The sequence below is a fragment of the Lynx canadensis genome, chromosome E3, assembly GCF_007474595.2.
Source record: "Lynx canadensis isolate LIC74 chromosome E3, mLynCan4.pri.v2, whole genome shotgun sequence".
NCBI classification, from domain to species: domain Eukaryota; kingdom Metazoa; phylum Chordata; class Mammalia; order Carnivora; family Felidae; genus Lynx; species Lynx canadensis.
In genome coordinates this window covers 17,557,078-17,573,255 of record NC_044318.1, presented here as the reverse complement: position 1 = coordinate 17,573,255, position 16,178 = coordinate 17,557,078, and the positions used below count along the sequence as shown (strand labels likewise).

At 45.2% G+C, this 16,178-nt stretch overlaps 1 protein-coding gene across 1 annotated transcript in view; it reads right to left on the bottom strand.

Annotated features, from left to right (window-relative positions):
* The window catches only part of VWA3A (von Willebrand factor A domain containing 3A), a 60,861-nt gene extending 44,683 nt beyond the window's left edge, over window positions 1-16,178 (bottom strand). Inside the window, 7 exon segments of the mRNA XM_030300248.1 lie at window positions 2,411-2,465; window positions 5,055-5,132; window positions 5,228-5,352; window positions 9,936-10,059; window positions 10,379-10,446; window positions 10,448-10,466; window positions 15,601-16,178. Coding sequence (XP_030156108.1) covers window positions 2,411-2,465; window positions 5,055-5,132; window positions 5,228-5,352; window positions 9,936-10,059; window positions 10,379-10,446; window positions 10,448-10,466; window positions 15,601-15,614 — 483 coding nt within the window. The 5' untranslated portion in view covers window positions 15,615-16,178.

Sequence of the window (16,178 nt, the reverse complement as noted above, 5' to 3'; positions counted from 1 at the left end):
CTGCTTACTTTTCTTTAAGCACTATCACTAACTTGACCTTGCATATAATTTGCTAAATTATTCATTGTCCTCTCGCACTGGACTATAATCTCCACGAAGGTGGGACCTTCATATTGGTCATGTTTCTAATCCTTAATCCTGGACCAGTGCCTGATATGTAGTAGTCTTCCAACCAATATTTGCTGAATTCAGGACCCAAACAAGGTCTGAGGCCTCCCAGGACATTACCGATCCTCAGGGGCCGAAAGGAGCTCAAATCAAGGGCCAGTTTTATTCCTTTTAAAATTTGAGGAACTGCCCTTAGAGCATTTGTTATTGAAAACATTCATCCTCTTACACTTAGCCATTGGAATTCTAGACGTTTTTCCCATAGAAATAACTGGAAAAGTACATAAGAGGGGACTGGAGCCTGGTGATGCTAGATATTCCCATTTTTCAAGCGAGGGCTAAAAAACAGACATAAACATGAAACGTCAGGATTTTCAATCTTGGCAACTAACTCGGGAAACATTTAAACTGTGTGGGCCAAGAAAAGCATGGCTGTGGGCCACTAGTTTATAAGCCATAATATCCCCCATAAATATGGAAACAGACACCCAGAGGAGTGAGGCCACTTGCCTATGGCCTTGCTGACAGTAGTTGGGAAGCGGGCCCAGTGATGGCCTGTCCGGCACCCCAGGCTGCCTCAGCACCCAGAGGACCCACGAGTCGGTTTATGGGTGATCGCTTCCCTGGGATCCAATCCGGGCTTGTTTCATGGTTCCTCTGTAGCTCCAACAGAAAAGGGTACAGCAGGGCCACCTGGGTGGCTTGGTCAGTTGAGCGTCCAACTTCGGCTCAGGTCATGATCTCACGGTTCGTGAGTTTGAGCACGATGCTCGCTGCTGTCAGCACAGATGCCACTTCGGATCCTCTGTCTCTCTCTCTCTCTCTCTCTGCCCCTCCCCTGCTCACTCTTTTTATCTCAAAAATGAACAGGGGCACCTGGGTGGCTCAGTTGGTTAAGTGTCCGACTTTGGCTCAGGTCATGATCTCGTGGTTTGTGAGTTCGAGCCCCACATCTGGCTCCAGGCTGTCAACATAGAGCCCGCTTCAGATCCTCTGTCTCCCTCTCTTTCTGCCCCTCCCCTACGTTCGCTCTCTCCAAAATAAAATGTAAAAAAAAATTTTTTTTTAATGAATAAACATAAAAATAAAGAAAGAAAGAAAAGGCTTGAGCAAAGAAAGGCCCAGCAATCCCTGCCTCCTTTGTCAAAAGTGCCAGGACAGGTGTAATAGAGGTGGGTAAGTATGCAGAACATTCCCTGAACAGATGTTTTTGGAGTGTGTGAAGATTTCATCCCTCTGGGTTTTTCCTGCCTGTGTTATCATGTGCAACCAGAGGGGGCATGCCACAGCTGGAGTCGTACATCCACTGACCAGTCTAAGGGAGTGAAGAAGGTTCTGGATCTGAGACACAGATGACACCGGGGAATTAGCTGTGACAGGCAGCCTCAGCACTATGTTGTCACCTACTGGTCTTGTGTAGGGGTGGGGGTTGGGAGCAGGGAGCATGAATTTCAGCATCTGCCTGTCCCAGGGTTAAAGCAAGAACTGAGGATTACCTAAGGTGAAGCAAATGGTGAGCCAGTAATGTATCAGCTGGAGGAAAATAGGCGGACACAAATAAGAAAGCAAAACAAAGGTTAATTTGCCCAGGATCACTTTTCAACCCTTTGGATCTGAGGAAAGCATTTATTCAAACTTCTCAGAGAAGTTATGTCCAGATGATCAGCCTTAGTCATGACTTTCACTGTGGGTCTGAGATTAAATGGCTTAGGGGAACATCTGTTGTTTTCACCTGCCCAGGATCCATTTTCTGTTCTGGTAACAGCACCCTGGGTTTCCACGTGCAACCATCTATCCCCCTTTCTCAGTCTATGAGATTTGGGGGTATGTACCCAGTCTCCCTGCATGTCCCCCACCCCCTAGTTCCAGATCTACCTGTTAGTATATCTCACTCCTTGGCTATGGTGATCTAAACTGGCTATGGTCTAAATTAGCCCGAAGAGAGTCAATTCCAGGACTTGGGAGGGCACAGTGGGAAAGGAAGGTGAGGACCCTTTCAGAGTGTCACTTCAGCTGGTGTCATGTAAGCCTAGAGCTGCTGGTGACCACTTTTCCAAGCTGGGGAGAGCCTTCCTAAGAATAAAACCCAGAGGAAAGCAGAGCTCAGTGACAAAGAGATGACATCATCTGAGCCCATGGATACAGCTGTGTTTGGGTTTTTCATTTATGTAGGTCGAGAAATTCCTTTTTTTAGTTTAAGCCAGTTTAAGTTGGAGGTCTATCATTTGCAGCTGAAAGGACTGTGACAAATACAGATGGACCGAGGAAAAAGGGGGAGGAGAATGAGATCCTTGTCTCTTACCTTCCTGCTGCTTTCTGTGAGCCACTGGATTCTCTGTTGATAGAGTTCAATAGCTCTGCCAAAACATCAGAAAGACTCATCACCCAAGGTCACCTTCATCAGTGAGCAACAGCCACTTAACATGCATGGGAAGAAGGTGTGGATGGGATTTTGGGGTAATGTCTTGCTTGCTCTTCTCAAATCTGTGTCTCCTCAGGTGGGACTTCCCAGTCACCTGGAGAGGATCATAATGCCCAATGGGGGCATTTCAGCAGCATGTTCTCAGTGGACTGATTAACAGAAAAAGACTTAGTTTCCAAAAGGTAGCTGGGGGAACTTCTTGAACGTGCCTTATTGCAAACCATTCCAATGGCTGGATGGAGACAGCATGTAACAGGTGCTCCAGTTAAGGACTCATCACTTGAATGTAACTGTTGCCCTCATTGAGAACTCGTGGGATTAGGGAGCCTACTGAAGGGCAAGCAAGACCTTTGATGTGAAATCATGGGGCAGTGGGTGGTGGGGAGAGTTTTAAGGTACAAATAGAGCTTGGAGCATGAACTTCATAATGGGACAGGCTGGTCCTTGAGATTCAGCTCTGCCGTTTACTAGCTGTGTGACCTTCAACAGGTGTGGTAACCTCTCTGAACCTAAGCTTCATCATCTCCAACAAGAAGATAATACCAGGACTCCACCCAAGTCAACTTGCCAGAAGTCAACTTGCTGAAAATCCAATTGATTCCCTGAAAATCTATTTGAATTAACCGAAGAGGCTTGAACATTCCTTAACATGCTCGATTCACAATTAAAACCAATCAGCCAAGGGGTGCCTGTGTGTCTCAGTCGGTGAAGCCTCCGACTTCAGCTCAGGTCATGATCTCAAGATTCTCACGGTTTGTGTGTTTTGGGCCCCGCATTGGGCTCTGTGTGGATGCTCAGAGTCTGCTTCGGATTCTCTGGCTCCCTCTCTCCACCCCTCCCCCACTCATACTCCCTCTCTCGCAAATAAATAAATGAACATAAAGAAAATCAGCCAAAATATTGCAGAATTCTTTAAAAACCTGTTTAAACTTTCATATCCAATATACATTGTTATAAAAGTTAAAATGTTTTGATAAATCTGGAAAATTGGTCAGTTAGCAACTGAATTTTGGATAACTGACTTGAGAGTGACACTATGTTTCCAGTTGTTGTGAGGTTTAAATAAGATAATACATGTAGCCCTCAGCAGAATTCCTGACACGTTAATAAATGATGGGTATTTGTTATTATTATAGCCTTTTAGGAAACCTTATGCAAACAGTAATCATGGATCATAGATTGCTATAGCAGGGATGGAATGTATACATGTACTATGAAAATCTGGTTTTGACATGCAATTTGCAAAAGTATAAACTCAGTCTGTCATTGAAAAAGTGGTCACTCTTAACTATTTCACATCAAATGAAGGTGTAAGGTTTTATGTGCTCACCTCAAGGGCCCATGGATTTTATTTTATTTTTAAATGTTTATTTATTTATTTTGAGAGAAGGAGAGAAAAAGCATGCATACTGCATTTCTTTGATTACTAGAAAGAGTGAACACTAAAATATATATACTTTTAGGGGCACCTGGGTGGCTCAGTCGGTTAAGCGTCTGACTTTGGCTCAGGTCATGATCTCATAGCTCGTGATTTCGAGCCCCTTGTCTGGCTCTGTGCCGACAGCTGGGAGCCTGGAGCCTGCTTCAGATTCTGTGTCTCCCTCTCTCTCTCTGGCCCTCCCCCACTTGTGTGCTCTCTCTCTCTCTCTCAAAAGTAAATAAGCATTAAAAAAATTTTTTTTTATTATAAAAATAAAAGAATATACTTTCAGTGTTTTGTATGCCATCTTCTATGAATTGTTTATTCATCTTCTTTGTCCATTTTTCAATTTTGGTGTTTCGTTTCATATTGATTAGTTAGGCCTCATTATATAGAATATTACCCTTTCTTGTGTATTTTACAAAGGCTATTGTATACCTTTAAAATACAATCCTGGTCTTTTTATTAATAGAGTCTGACTTTGCATATATAGACAGAAAAGTCTTCTATTTCTAAGACCACACAGTCAACTTGAATATTTTCCTTTTTTTTTTTTTTTTGACTTCAGTGATTTTAATTTTTATATTCATTTGCCATCTTATTTTGGTGCATCAATTCATTTCTTCTTTTCTAAATGATAAGTTGACTATCCAAAACAGTTTACTAAATAATCCATTCTTTCCACTGATTTCCACCCCCCCCTTTTTTTTTTCATCTATTTATTTTGAGGGAGAGAGTGTAAGCAGGGGAGGGGCAGGAAGAGGGAGAGAGAATTCCAAGCAAGCTCCACACTCAGCACAGAGCCTGATGTGGGGCTCCATTTCATGAACTGTGAGATCATAACCTGTGCTGATATCAAGAGTTGGACGCCCAACCAACTGAACCATCCATGTGTCCAAAGGGCTCATGGGTTTTAAAAGGCTGAGAAAAATTGGTACGGTCCAATCTCTTCATTTGAGGAAAGAGGCAATCAGGGCCGGAAGTGGGAGAGGCCCGGTCAAGAACCCAGAGATTTTTGTCTGAACAAAGTTACTTTCAGGCTGCTGAAATGAGGAAATTCTTGAGCTCTGGGGTTTTTGAGAAGATACTGAAAAACATACTTACCCAGAAAGCTTTGATTCAAATTGGTGGATCATCTGGGTGGAGAAGTGCACTTTCCTCATGACATCGCTGCCCTCCTCCCTGAAGAAGCAAAGTCTCATGAAAGGGTCTCTCAGGCCCGGGGGCGGGGTGTGTCATTACAGGCTTGGGGGTGAAGGGAGTGGAGCTAGACTTACAGTACTGTGGTGCCCTGGCTAATCAGGTCAGCCAAGGTGAGCCTCTCAAACTGTAAACTGTGTGTGGAAAGCCAGTCTTCCGGGTCCTCCCAAGCTGAAGGTTGGGTCTTGTCTCCCTGTAGCCTCTGTGAGACAGAGCCAGAGTCAAACAGAAAACTGGGGAGAGAGATGGCAAGGCTGAGGATGCCCTAGGTTCCCTCCACCCGGATGCCCAAGGGTTGCCAACTCTGAACGCAGTCTGTTTGAGAACTCACCTTGCCGAGGGAACTGAGGAATAAGGAGGCCTGTGTCCTAAGCCAGTTGCTCTGGGAATCCCCATTCTCATCCGTCACCTCATCCCCACTATGTGGGTACAATTCAAGGGTCACTCACCACATGCTGCCTCAAGAGAGACTGAATATACAGACAGACGGTGGCTAGACCATATATGACAATACAACTCCGACCCACGACCTCTGTAGCCACCAGTCCATGAAGCCAAACCACAATTGTAGCCACTGGTCCAGAAGGGTCAGGACTTGGTCAATGACTGCCAGCTTTCCTATTTTTTATCTCACATCCAGCTCAGCACCCACCAGAGAAGGCCGAATATGCCCTCAAAACCAATCCTATGAGATGCCCGCCTCCAAATTCCTTAAGCGAACACCTTCCTTCAGGGCACACATGAAGCTTTCCCCTTTTTCACCATAAAGCTTTCCGGCTCCCTGCGTTTGAGTCTCTGCCAAACACAAGTGAAGGTGGCTGACTCCCTTGCTAGAGCAAGCTCTAAATAAATTGCCTCTGTTCTCATATGGGTGGTCTTTGCTTATTTCTACATTTGGATTTTCTGTATCTTCCCAGGTGTATGAATTTTGCCTTCTATCAGTCTGAAGGGTCCTCAACAAACATTTGTTGGCTGATGGGAGGGAATGGATTTATCCTGTCTAGTCCAGAGAAGACAGGAGCAGCAGGTAAGTTTTAAATATAGAATTTCCCCACTATTGTAGGAGTCTGGCCATGAAAAGGACTCTACCCCTTGCTTATACCTAGTGACATAGTTACATAGTCCTAAGCTCAGGATTTGGGTGGTGGCCTTGGTGGTGGAACCGAAGTTATTCATGGCAAGCATTCAACACTGGTGATGCTTTCCAGGAACCAGAAGGTAGAGAAAACTGACCAGAGGCTCTGAGCCCATTTGGCCTTGATCAGCCTCTCCTGGAGGTTGGCATTTCTTCCTCTTCCCGGTGGGTGTTCCTGAGCTCTTCTATGCACTAGGCGTGGTCAGTGGTGGTAGGGCTACAGTGTGAACAAGACAGAAATGTTCTTGCCTTCTTGGAGCTTACATTCTAGAGTGGGCAGGGGGACAGAAGAGAAGAAATGAAATCTATGTACATAATTTCAAAAAGGAATAGTTCTAGTGAGAAAATGGAGCAGGGGAATGTGATATACAGTGAGTAGGGTAGAGATGGGGAGGTCACTTCAGCTGGGGTGGGGATCAGAGGAGGCCTCTGTGAGCCATCACCTGGAGGTCAAGAAGGAACCTGCCCTGTGCATGGCTAGGGAACACACATTCTGGGCAGAGGCATGGAGCGGGGAAGGAGTCAGAGTGTTTGAAGAGCAGAAAGGTGGCCACTGTGGTCGGTGTAACATGACACGAGTAGGGGCTGGGTAGGTGTGCAAGGCCTGGTTCAGGCCGGGCTTCCAGTGCGATCACTGTTGTTTGTGTGATACACCTAGGATGTAAATGTTGCCAGAATTGGTCATGACTCACTCAGGGTGTGGAACAGCATCATAAGGGAGGCCGGCTCAGTCCCACTATGACAGAAACTGCCATGCAGCATCTGATGACTGGGGAGTAGGTCTACACACTGTTTATCCCACCAAGACCCCCATCTACATTCAAAAATGGCTGCGCCCATCTCCCGGGCACTTGCTTGAACCTTAAGTTATTGGGTTGTATTTGTCAGGGCTTTCATTGTACTGGATGAGGTGGAGGACAGGAGGTTGAAAATTCTGTGGATAGCTGATTGAGCTCCACTAGGCAGGGTGGAAGACACAGGAAGAGGAAAGTCTAAAGAAGAGCAGGAGAGGAGAGAGTGCAGTATGTGGGGTTCTCCATCCACTTGCTTTGTGATGCTGGCCCAGTGGGTGCGGCTCTTTTCTCACCTGGGACACAGGAATGTGAAGCTACGGCAGCACCCAGCTGTGCATGTTGCTGCATTAACAGATCTCGACAATGGGGCACCCGGGTGGCTCAGTCTGTTAAAAGTCTGACTCCTGATTTCGGCTCAAGTCATGATTTCACAGTCATGCATCAGGCTCAGTGTGGAGCCTGCTTGGGATTCTCTCTCCCTCTCCCTGCCCCTCCCTCGCCCACTTGTGCTCCTCCCATGCTCTCTTTCAAAATAAATAAATAAAACTTAAAAAACAACAACCTTTAAAAAAAAAAAAAACCCAAACCAGATCTGAACAATGATCCTTATTTCCCCCCTCAATGAAAATGAAATGTTATTATATTCCAGCTAGATAGCATTGTATGCCCTCAGTTCTGTGCCTGAAGCCTGCTCACTGCCCTGTTTCTAAAGGAAATTAGCAAAAGAAAGAAGAAAAAAGAAAGAAAGAAAGAAAGAAAGAAAGAAAGAAAGAAAGAAAGAAAGAAAAGAAAAGAAATTAGCAAGTGTTAAAGAAGTGTGAACAACACTAAGAGCAAACACTTGAATAGCACTTATTATGTGTCAAGCACGGTTCACACATTAACTCATTTAATTCTACAAAGGTGTTACTGTCATTACCCCATTTTACTGACAAGAAAACTGAGGCACATGGGGCACCTGGATGGCTCAGTCGGTTGAGTGTCCAACTTCAACTCAGGTCATGATCTCATGGTTCCTGGGTTCAAGCCCCGCGTCTAGCTCGTTGCTGACAGCTCAGGGCCTGGAGCCTGCTTCAGATTATGTGTCTCCCTCTCTCTCTGCCCCTCCCCTGCTCATGCTCTATCTCTCTCTCTCAAAAATAAGTAAACATTTTTTTAAAAAATTAAAAAGAAAGAAAACTGAGGCACAGAGAATTTAAATAGTTTTCCCAAAGTCACACAAGCTGGTATGTGGCACAGCTGAGATGCAAACCCAAGCTCAAGTTAGCTCCAAACTGTGACTATTCTAATAAAGGATTGAGGGAGAACTGATCAAAAGGTAAATTTCTCGTGTGATTTTATGCTAATTAAGTCCTGCCCTTGAACAGCATCAACTAAAATCATGGTCCCCTCCATCTCACATTTAGGGAAACCCTGCTTTACATAGTATGAACACTAGATGTCACTCTCTTCATCTTTCAGGACTCAACTTGACTCCCTGGTTGAGGACTCCGTGCATGGTGGATTGAGAATTCACCTTTCTTCCATTTCACTTGAATTTGAAATAAAATATCATGTTTTGGGGCATGGATTTTGTATCATTAATATTTGAAGGTCCACCATTAACACAGACATTATAGATTTTGATGGTAGGGCATACTGATCATATAATAAGGTATGTGCTTTACATAGAGAGTCGTAAGCTCTTTACGTTGGGGTGATCCTTTCCATCTTTCCCACTGCTATTCATTTGTGAGGTATAGGAGGTCCCAGCTGTGGCTGATGATTGTATGAGTGGCCCTTGTACACCTGGGAAGTCATGTATTTGACATGAAATTAGATGAAGCAAAGACCCATATTATCAACATCTGAAGTCATTGAAAGAATCCCCCAGAATCTCAAGACTCTACTGACATTTCCTCATATTCTTTTCATTAAAATTGCTTTCCTATTAGTGACAATACTTGAGAAAAGTAAAATAGGACCATTTTCCTGATTGTTTAATTGCCAGCCTTAAAACTGTATTGTTTTTGGACTGATTATCGTTTCAAAGGTATCATCTTTAAACTCTTGTGTAGATGAGGTCGATGATTATAGGCCAGGCTTGTACCTAACAACTCCTGATCACAATAGTTTCTGTAGTAGAGTGAATTCTGAGTTCTAGACACTCTAGCCACCATTGTGGGAAAATAGTTCATTGACATGAACTAAAACCTAAAAGTCAGTCTAAAACCACAGTTCTGGTTATTCTAGAAGTTAATTCTCCTGCCATAATGCTCTTGCTCTGATAGCACTTCTGAAATGGATTTTTGGATCTAGGTTTTAGGGAATCCTCACAGAAAGACAAATCTTAGAAAGGGGAATTTTAGAATTACATTCCTTAGTCTTCAGGCTTTGATAATATAGACAATCTTCATATACTCCTGAATATTTAATGATATGGCCAAAAAGGCTATAGAATTTGCATAAAAGCATAGATATGCCTGTCATTTCTAAAGGCAGAGGATGGGTTAGATGGTTAAGCATCTGTCTCTTGCTTTTGGTTCAGATCATGATCTCAGGGTTGCAGGATCGAGCCCTGCATTGGGCTCCATGCTGGGTGTGGAGCCTGCTTGAGAATCTCTCTCTCTCTCTCTCTCTCTCTCTCTTTCTCTCTCTCTCTCTCTCCCCCTTTCCTTTACCCCTCCCTCCCCCCACTTGCACTCTCATAAATAAATAAACAAACAAACAAATAAATAAAGGCAGAGGATTAGAGATGAATGCTTAACTAATCTTTTTAACCCCAAGATCATATGTGAAGAAAGAAATAACACATTCTGCATTCCCTGACTATGACTTGTAAGCACTGTGACTCACTTAAAGCACTATGGTTTTTACCAGTAAATCCTGTGTCTGGTTAACATGTGTAACCAGTAGTCCATTGTCTGGATTTTGGCCGAGTCCATGGATATCCTTCTGGTCCAAGTGCTTCTTTGAATCTCTGTCATTGTTTCTCCTTACACTACAAAACACACAGTGAGCGATTGATCAATGTCCCAGCACTAGACATTGACTCCACATTGTCAGGTTCTCCAGAGACATTTTTATTTCCCTATGGTAAATGGGAAGGGTTCCTGCAGAGTCCTGATAAGAGGTGGGCTCCAGGTTCATAAGACATTTTATTCTATGGTTCTGGTAGTGAGAAAACTGAAGCCCTTGGGCATAAGATGATGCCATGACCATTTATCCAGTCTTGCTTCGAGACAAGTATTCCCCCATCGACTGTCTTGAACAAAATGTTGTTACTATTGTTTTCATTTGAAAAAATCAAAGATCCTTACCAGTGGTTTTCCAGAAACTTATCATCTTGACCATGGAAGACATGACTAGTATCTGTAGCCATTATAAAAACACCCAACACTTATTTTCCTAGAGAGAAAACAGAATACCAGAAAAGAGAAAGATAAATGCAGCATAGAGATAACAGCCTTGGGGTGTCTATAGTCAACTCAATTCTCCTGTCATTCATCCATTTAATAAGTGCTTATTGAACACCTCCTAGGTATCAGGCTTTGTGTGCTAGGTGCTGAGGATATGGTGAACAAGGTAACAGCGGCTTCTCAACTTTAGCACTGTTGACATTTTGGACAGGGTCATTCTTGGTTGTGAGGCTGTGGGATGCTGCTAAGCCTCGACCCACTAGATGCCAAAAGCATTCTTGCCTCCCGAACTGTGACAACCAAAATGTCTCTATGGAGCGCCTGGCTGACTCTGTTGGAGGGGCATGTGACTCTTGATCTCAGGGTCATGAGTTCGAGCCCCATGTTGGGTGTAGAGATTACTTCAATAAATAAAACTTAAAAAAAAATGTCCCAAGGGGTGCCTGAGTGGCTCAGTGGTTGAGCATCCAACTTTGGCTCAGGTCATGATTTCACAGTTCATGAGTTTGAGCCCTGCATCTGGGCTGTCCGCTCTCAGTGCGGAGCCTGCTTTGGATCCTCTTTTCCCACCCCCCACCCCACCTCTGTTCCTACCCTGCTCATGCTGTCTCTCAAAAAGTAAATAAACTTAAAAAAAAAAAGTCTCTAGGCATGGCCTAACGTCTCATGGAGGAGCACAGTTGTCCCCAGTTGAGAACCACTGAGCTAGATATCTGTCTTTGCCTCAGAGAGCTTACATTCTAGAGGGGGAGACAGATGTTAAAAAATTAAATATAGACGGGGCACCTGGGTGGCTCAGTCAGTTAAGCTTCCGACTTGGCTTAGGTCATGATCTCGCGATTCGTGAATTCAAGCCCCACGTCAGGCTCTGTGCTGACATCTCGGAACCTGGAACCTGTTTCAGAATCTATGTCTCCCTCTCTCTCTCTGCCCCTTCCCTGCTCATGCTCTGTCTCTGTCTCTCAAAAGTAAACATTAAGATTTTTTTTTTTTTAAATTAGAGTATACAGGAATTGTGGCAAGTGCTAGGAAGGATGTGAACAGGATGATATGATGGAGACTAATCAGGCAAGGGATCTATTTTTGGATAGCTAAGGTCCTCAGTGGCCATGTAAAGAGCATGGTGAGGGCTGAACTGGGTGGAGAGGGCAATGAGTGACCATAAGGACTTTAAGAAGAGAGAGATGAGGGGCAAATACTGAGATGAGACTGAGTTCTTTTCTTTGCGAACTCCATCTACACTCAAAGAGGTGACCCTGCAGCTTTCTCTTCACAGCTGATCAGCAAGTCAGCAGTGGACAGGAACAAGATGGATCCATCAGATCCTCCCTGGGAATTCGGAATTACGAGCTATGGGGCCACCATGTACATTTAGAAGCAGGAAAAGCCTGTCTTCAGATCAAGAGTAGTGAGTGGTCGTGGTTTTCCCAGGGCTATTTTCTCCTGCCTTCTTCCTTCTCTGCCGGCTCCTTCCTGGTCTCCCTTCGGGGCTCGCTCTCCTCTACCTGAGCAGTTAAAGTGGTTTAGGTCGGTGTTCCTTGAGGCTAAATTGTGCACTCTCTTCCCTTCTCTCTCTATCTGCTTTTCCAAGGTGGTCTTACCCTTCCTTGCCCGTGGCTTCAACTACCACCTACATACATCAATGACTCCCAAAATGTATGTCAAAAATCCAGACCTCCCACTCTAACTGCAGACCCGTGTATTCATCGACACTGGATATTTCCTCCTGAAGTACCTCAAACTCAACGTGTCCAAGACTGAATTCATTTATTCCCTACAGACCAGTTGTCTTTTCATTGTTCTCCAGCTGAGAGAACACAGCCACTCTCCATCTATTCACATGGGTCAGAAACCTAGGAATTTCTCCTGACACCTCATTCCCCATATCCAATCCATCACCTAATCTTGTTAACTTTCCTTCTCTCAAATCTCTCCACTTATCTGTCTCCAGTGACATTCGGTATCCAGGTCACTGTCATCTCTGCCACAGACAACTGCAGTAGACCCTCACTGGCCTCCCTACATCCCCTCAGACGCCCCCTCCAGACCCCCATCCTGTCTGTTCTCACTGCAGTCAGAGTGAGCTTTTAAAAACACAAATCGAATGTCATACGCCCTCTTCTCCCTAAGGCTTCCCTTCATTTCTAGGGTGAAGGTCCTCAAGATGGCATTTGAAGTCTTGCATGATCTGGCTGCTGTCCACCTGTACCTCTCCAGCTTTCCCACTTTATTCCTGCTCCCTGCCCCCCTTCTGTGCTCCACAACTCCTCCCTTCAGTTCCTAGAATGGTATACATTTCCTTTAACCCCAGGGCCTTTTCATGTGCTGTCTTTGCTCTGGAGCATTCCACCTCCTCCTCACCTTCCCCACTCATTCTTGGTATTGCAGCATAAGTGTCAATTCCTCTGGGAAGTCTTCACCTTCCCACTTTATTTCCAGTTTCTTTGTGTTATCTAAACTTTCATAGATCTGTGCTTTCTTTTGGAATACTTTAATTTTAATTTAGAACGATACATCCATTGGTGTGATTTTTTAAAATTGTGGTGTCTCTCTCCCATTAGACTGTAAGTTACATGAGAGTAGGGACTGGCTAGCAATAAATATTTGGGGGAGGGGAGGTGAAGGGAGAGGAGGAGGTCAAGAAACTGCCTTGGTTCTGGAACTTCTAAATGGTAATCCCAGGCACCTGTGACAGCTGCCTTCACCTTCTGCTCTTGGCTTCCATGAAAAACCCCGTTCCTTATAATTCCCAATATTTCTGCTGAAGCTAGCTCATTTAGGTGTCTGTTACTTGCAACCAAAAAAACATTGGCCAAGACACAGCAAGTGAGAAACTCCAAATGGAGTTGCAGCTTGAAAAATAAAAGCGTGTGTTCTTATGAAATCATTAAATAAAATAGCCTAATGATGGTTCGGCAACTTGCTTTTCTCTCTTGGGTTTTTAATCTTTTATTGAGAGGATGCTTTGTCATCTGGGAAGCACCAAGATAATGTGGCAGTGTTAATGCTAGAAAATGTTTAAAAAACAACTGGCTTTCCTTCAGTACGCCTGGCTGAGAGACCAGTGGCAGGGACTGTTGAAATAGAAATGCCTTGCGAACACTGGATGCCCCACAGTGCTCCGGTTCCTTCTTTTCAGTGAATGATTAACAATCATGAACTCAGAGGCCTACTTGAGGATGGGATTCTAGGGCGATCGATGTGGTCACTGATGGAGGAGGGTGTGGTGTTTCAGAAAGCACCAGAACTTGGGTTTCTTCAATCTGCTGAATGGAATGGGGTTACTGTTAACTGCTTGGTCTGCTTCAATTCAATTGTCAAGGGGTCAAAGGAAATTGAGAATATCAGAGAGCTTTGTAAATACAGAGTACTATAGAAATGTAGAACAGCATCAGAATAACATGCTCCTTCTTCAAGCACTTCAGCATAAAGTGATCATTCATACCACGAATGTTTTTAGGGTGTTTGCGGGGATGCCAGAAAGAGCTGGTACTGGGGAGGCAGAGAGAACTGGACACAGCCCTTACCCTCAGGTCTTTGCTCAAATGAAACCCTTTTCAAATGGGCTCTTTTGATTAGCCCATCTCAAAGAGTACCCCCTCCACCCTGCCTTGTTTTCTCCAGAGCCCGTTTTGTTTTATAATCTGACAAGCTCCAAATTTGCTTATTACTGTTCGCTCCCGCCCATCAACCCACTAAAAGATCCACGAGGGCAGGGACTTAGTTACATTCATTTCTATTAGACTTTCACCTAATCAGTGCCTAGAACATAGTAGCTGCTCAAAAAAAACATTTGACTAAATGTACTCAGGGCAGGTCCAGAGTTCAGACAAAGGTGGGTCACATTACCCTGGGGGACCGGGCTCAGGTGGGGAAGAGAATATGGAAGCTGGCCCTTAGAAGATGGCGTTGTGGGGCGCCTGGGTGGCTCAGTCGGTTAAGCGTCCGACTTCGGCTCGGATCACCATCTCGCGGTCCGTGAGTTCGAGCCCCGCGTCAGGCTCTGGGCTGATGGCTCAGAGCCTGGAGCCTGCTTCCGATTCTGTGTCTCCCTCTCTCTCTGCCCCTCCCCCGTTCATGCTCTGTCTCTCTCTGTCCCAAAAATAAATAAACGTAAAAAAAAAAAAAAAAGATGGCATGGGGCGCCTGGGTGGCGCAGTCGGTTAAGCGTCCGACTTCAGCCAGGTCACGATCTCGCGGTCCGTGAGTTCGAGCCCCGCGTCGGGCTCTGTGCTGACAGCTCAGAGCCTGGAGCCTGTTTCCGATTCTGTGTCTCCCTCTCTCTCTGCCCCTCCCCCGTTCATGCTCTGTCTCTCTCTGTCCCAAACATAAATAAACGTTGAAAAAAAAAAAAAATTAAAAAAAAAAAAAAAAAAAGATGGCGTTGTGGGCAAAAGGAGATAGCTCTGGTGAGCGGATAAAAGAAAAGCTCCCCCTAACTTCCCGGTTTGCTAATAGCTGGATTCTCCTAAACATCCAGAAGAAACCATCCCCAGGGTTTGTATTTTGAATGGCCAAATAACTGAAGTCTTGCCCCCATCCAATGCATTTTACATTCTACTGACAGAATGATTTTTCCGACGTGCAGTTGTTCACCTGTTCAGAAACTGCCGTGGCGCCTGTGGATAATCAAGCTGAACCTTCTTTGCAAGGTTTACTTTCCCTCAGGACCTGTTCTTACCTCTTCACATCATCTCTTACCCTTCTATGGCCCCTGGCAACCCCTACTTACATACACCTTGCTGTTGCATACCCTTCTTAGCTCCAGTTGGATCTACTTCTAGAAACGCCCTTTGCCCTTTTTGTTCGACAAGAAAACCCAGCAAGTCTTTCCTGAACCCCATTTGCTGCCTTCCAGGCCCCAGGAAGGAAATCATTTCCTCCCATTGCCACCCGCCTGGGGCTGCCTCATACCAAGTTGTCACCGTCCTTCTCCCAAGCAGCCGGACTCCTTCCTTGTCCACTGTTGCACCTCCAGCACCTGGAACAGTGCCTGGTTTGTAGGGAGTGGAGGCCTAAGGGCCCAGGCTCCCTAAAGCTTTCTCACTCGGTTCTGAGCTTAGCGTCTGAATGTGCCTCACCCTCTCTTGCCACCCTGCCAACCCTGTGACACTCACCCTCACCTGCATTTCTTCATTTATTTCTCCATCTCTGGGAGAGGAGAGGTCTCTGCTTTTCCTGGCTCCCACTTCCTCTAAGCTCCTCCAAGCGACTCCACAGTGAAGCTCGCCCTGCCAGGAAGTGTTAGCTGGTCTCCAAGGTAACAGACTGCACCACTTTAGCCTGAGGCAGGGACAGGGGGGAAGAAAAACCCAACAACCAAAAACCAAAAAACCTGCCCTCACCCCAGGGAGGACATTACCACTTTGTCGTTGATAACAACCTCTCCCCAGGCACTCTGCTTTTCTCCACCTTTACAAAAGCCTGGAAGCAGGGTTTGGACTTCTTTTCTATTTCTAGTTTAGACCAGTACAGAGCCCAGGTTACATCCTGTGGTAGGAACTGAAGACAGATAGCAGAGAGCCTGCAAGGCGCTAGGTCAGGCGTGAAAGGTGGTAACTGTCTCTACTCCTCAGATTCTCTGGGGTCTCCCCAGCACACACCCTGAGAGAGGCCTGGCATTCCTTCACCCCCACCAGGTGTGTCCTCATCCAAACCTGGCTAATACAGCTGCGGGCTCAGTGACCTCTCAGTGTCATAA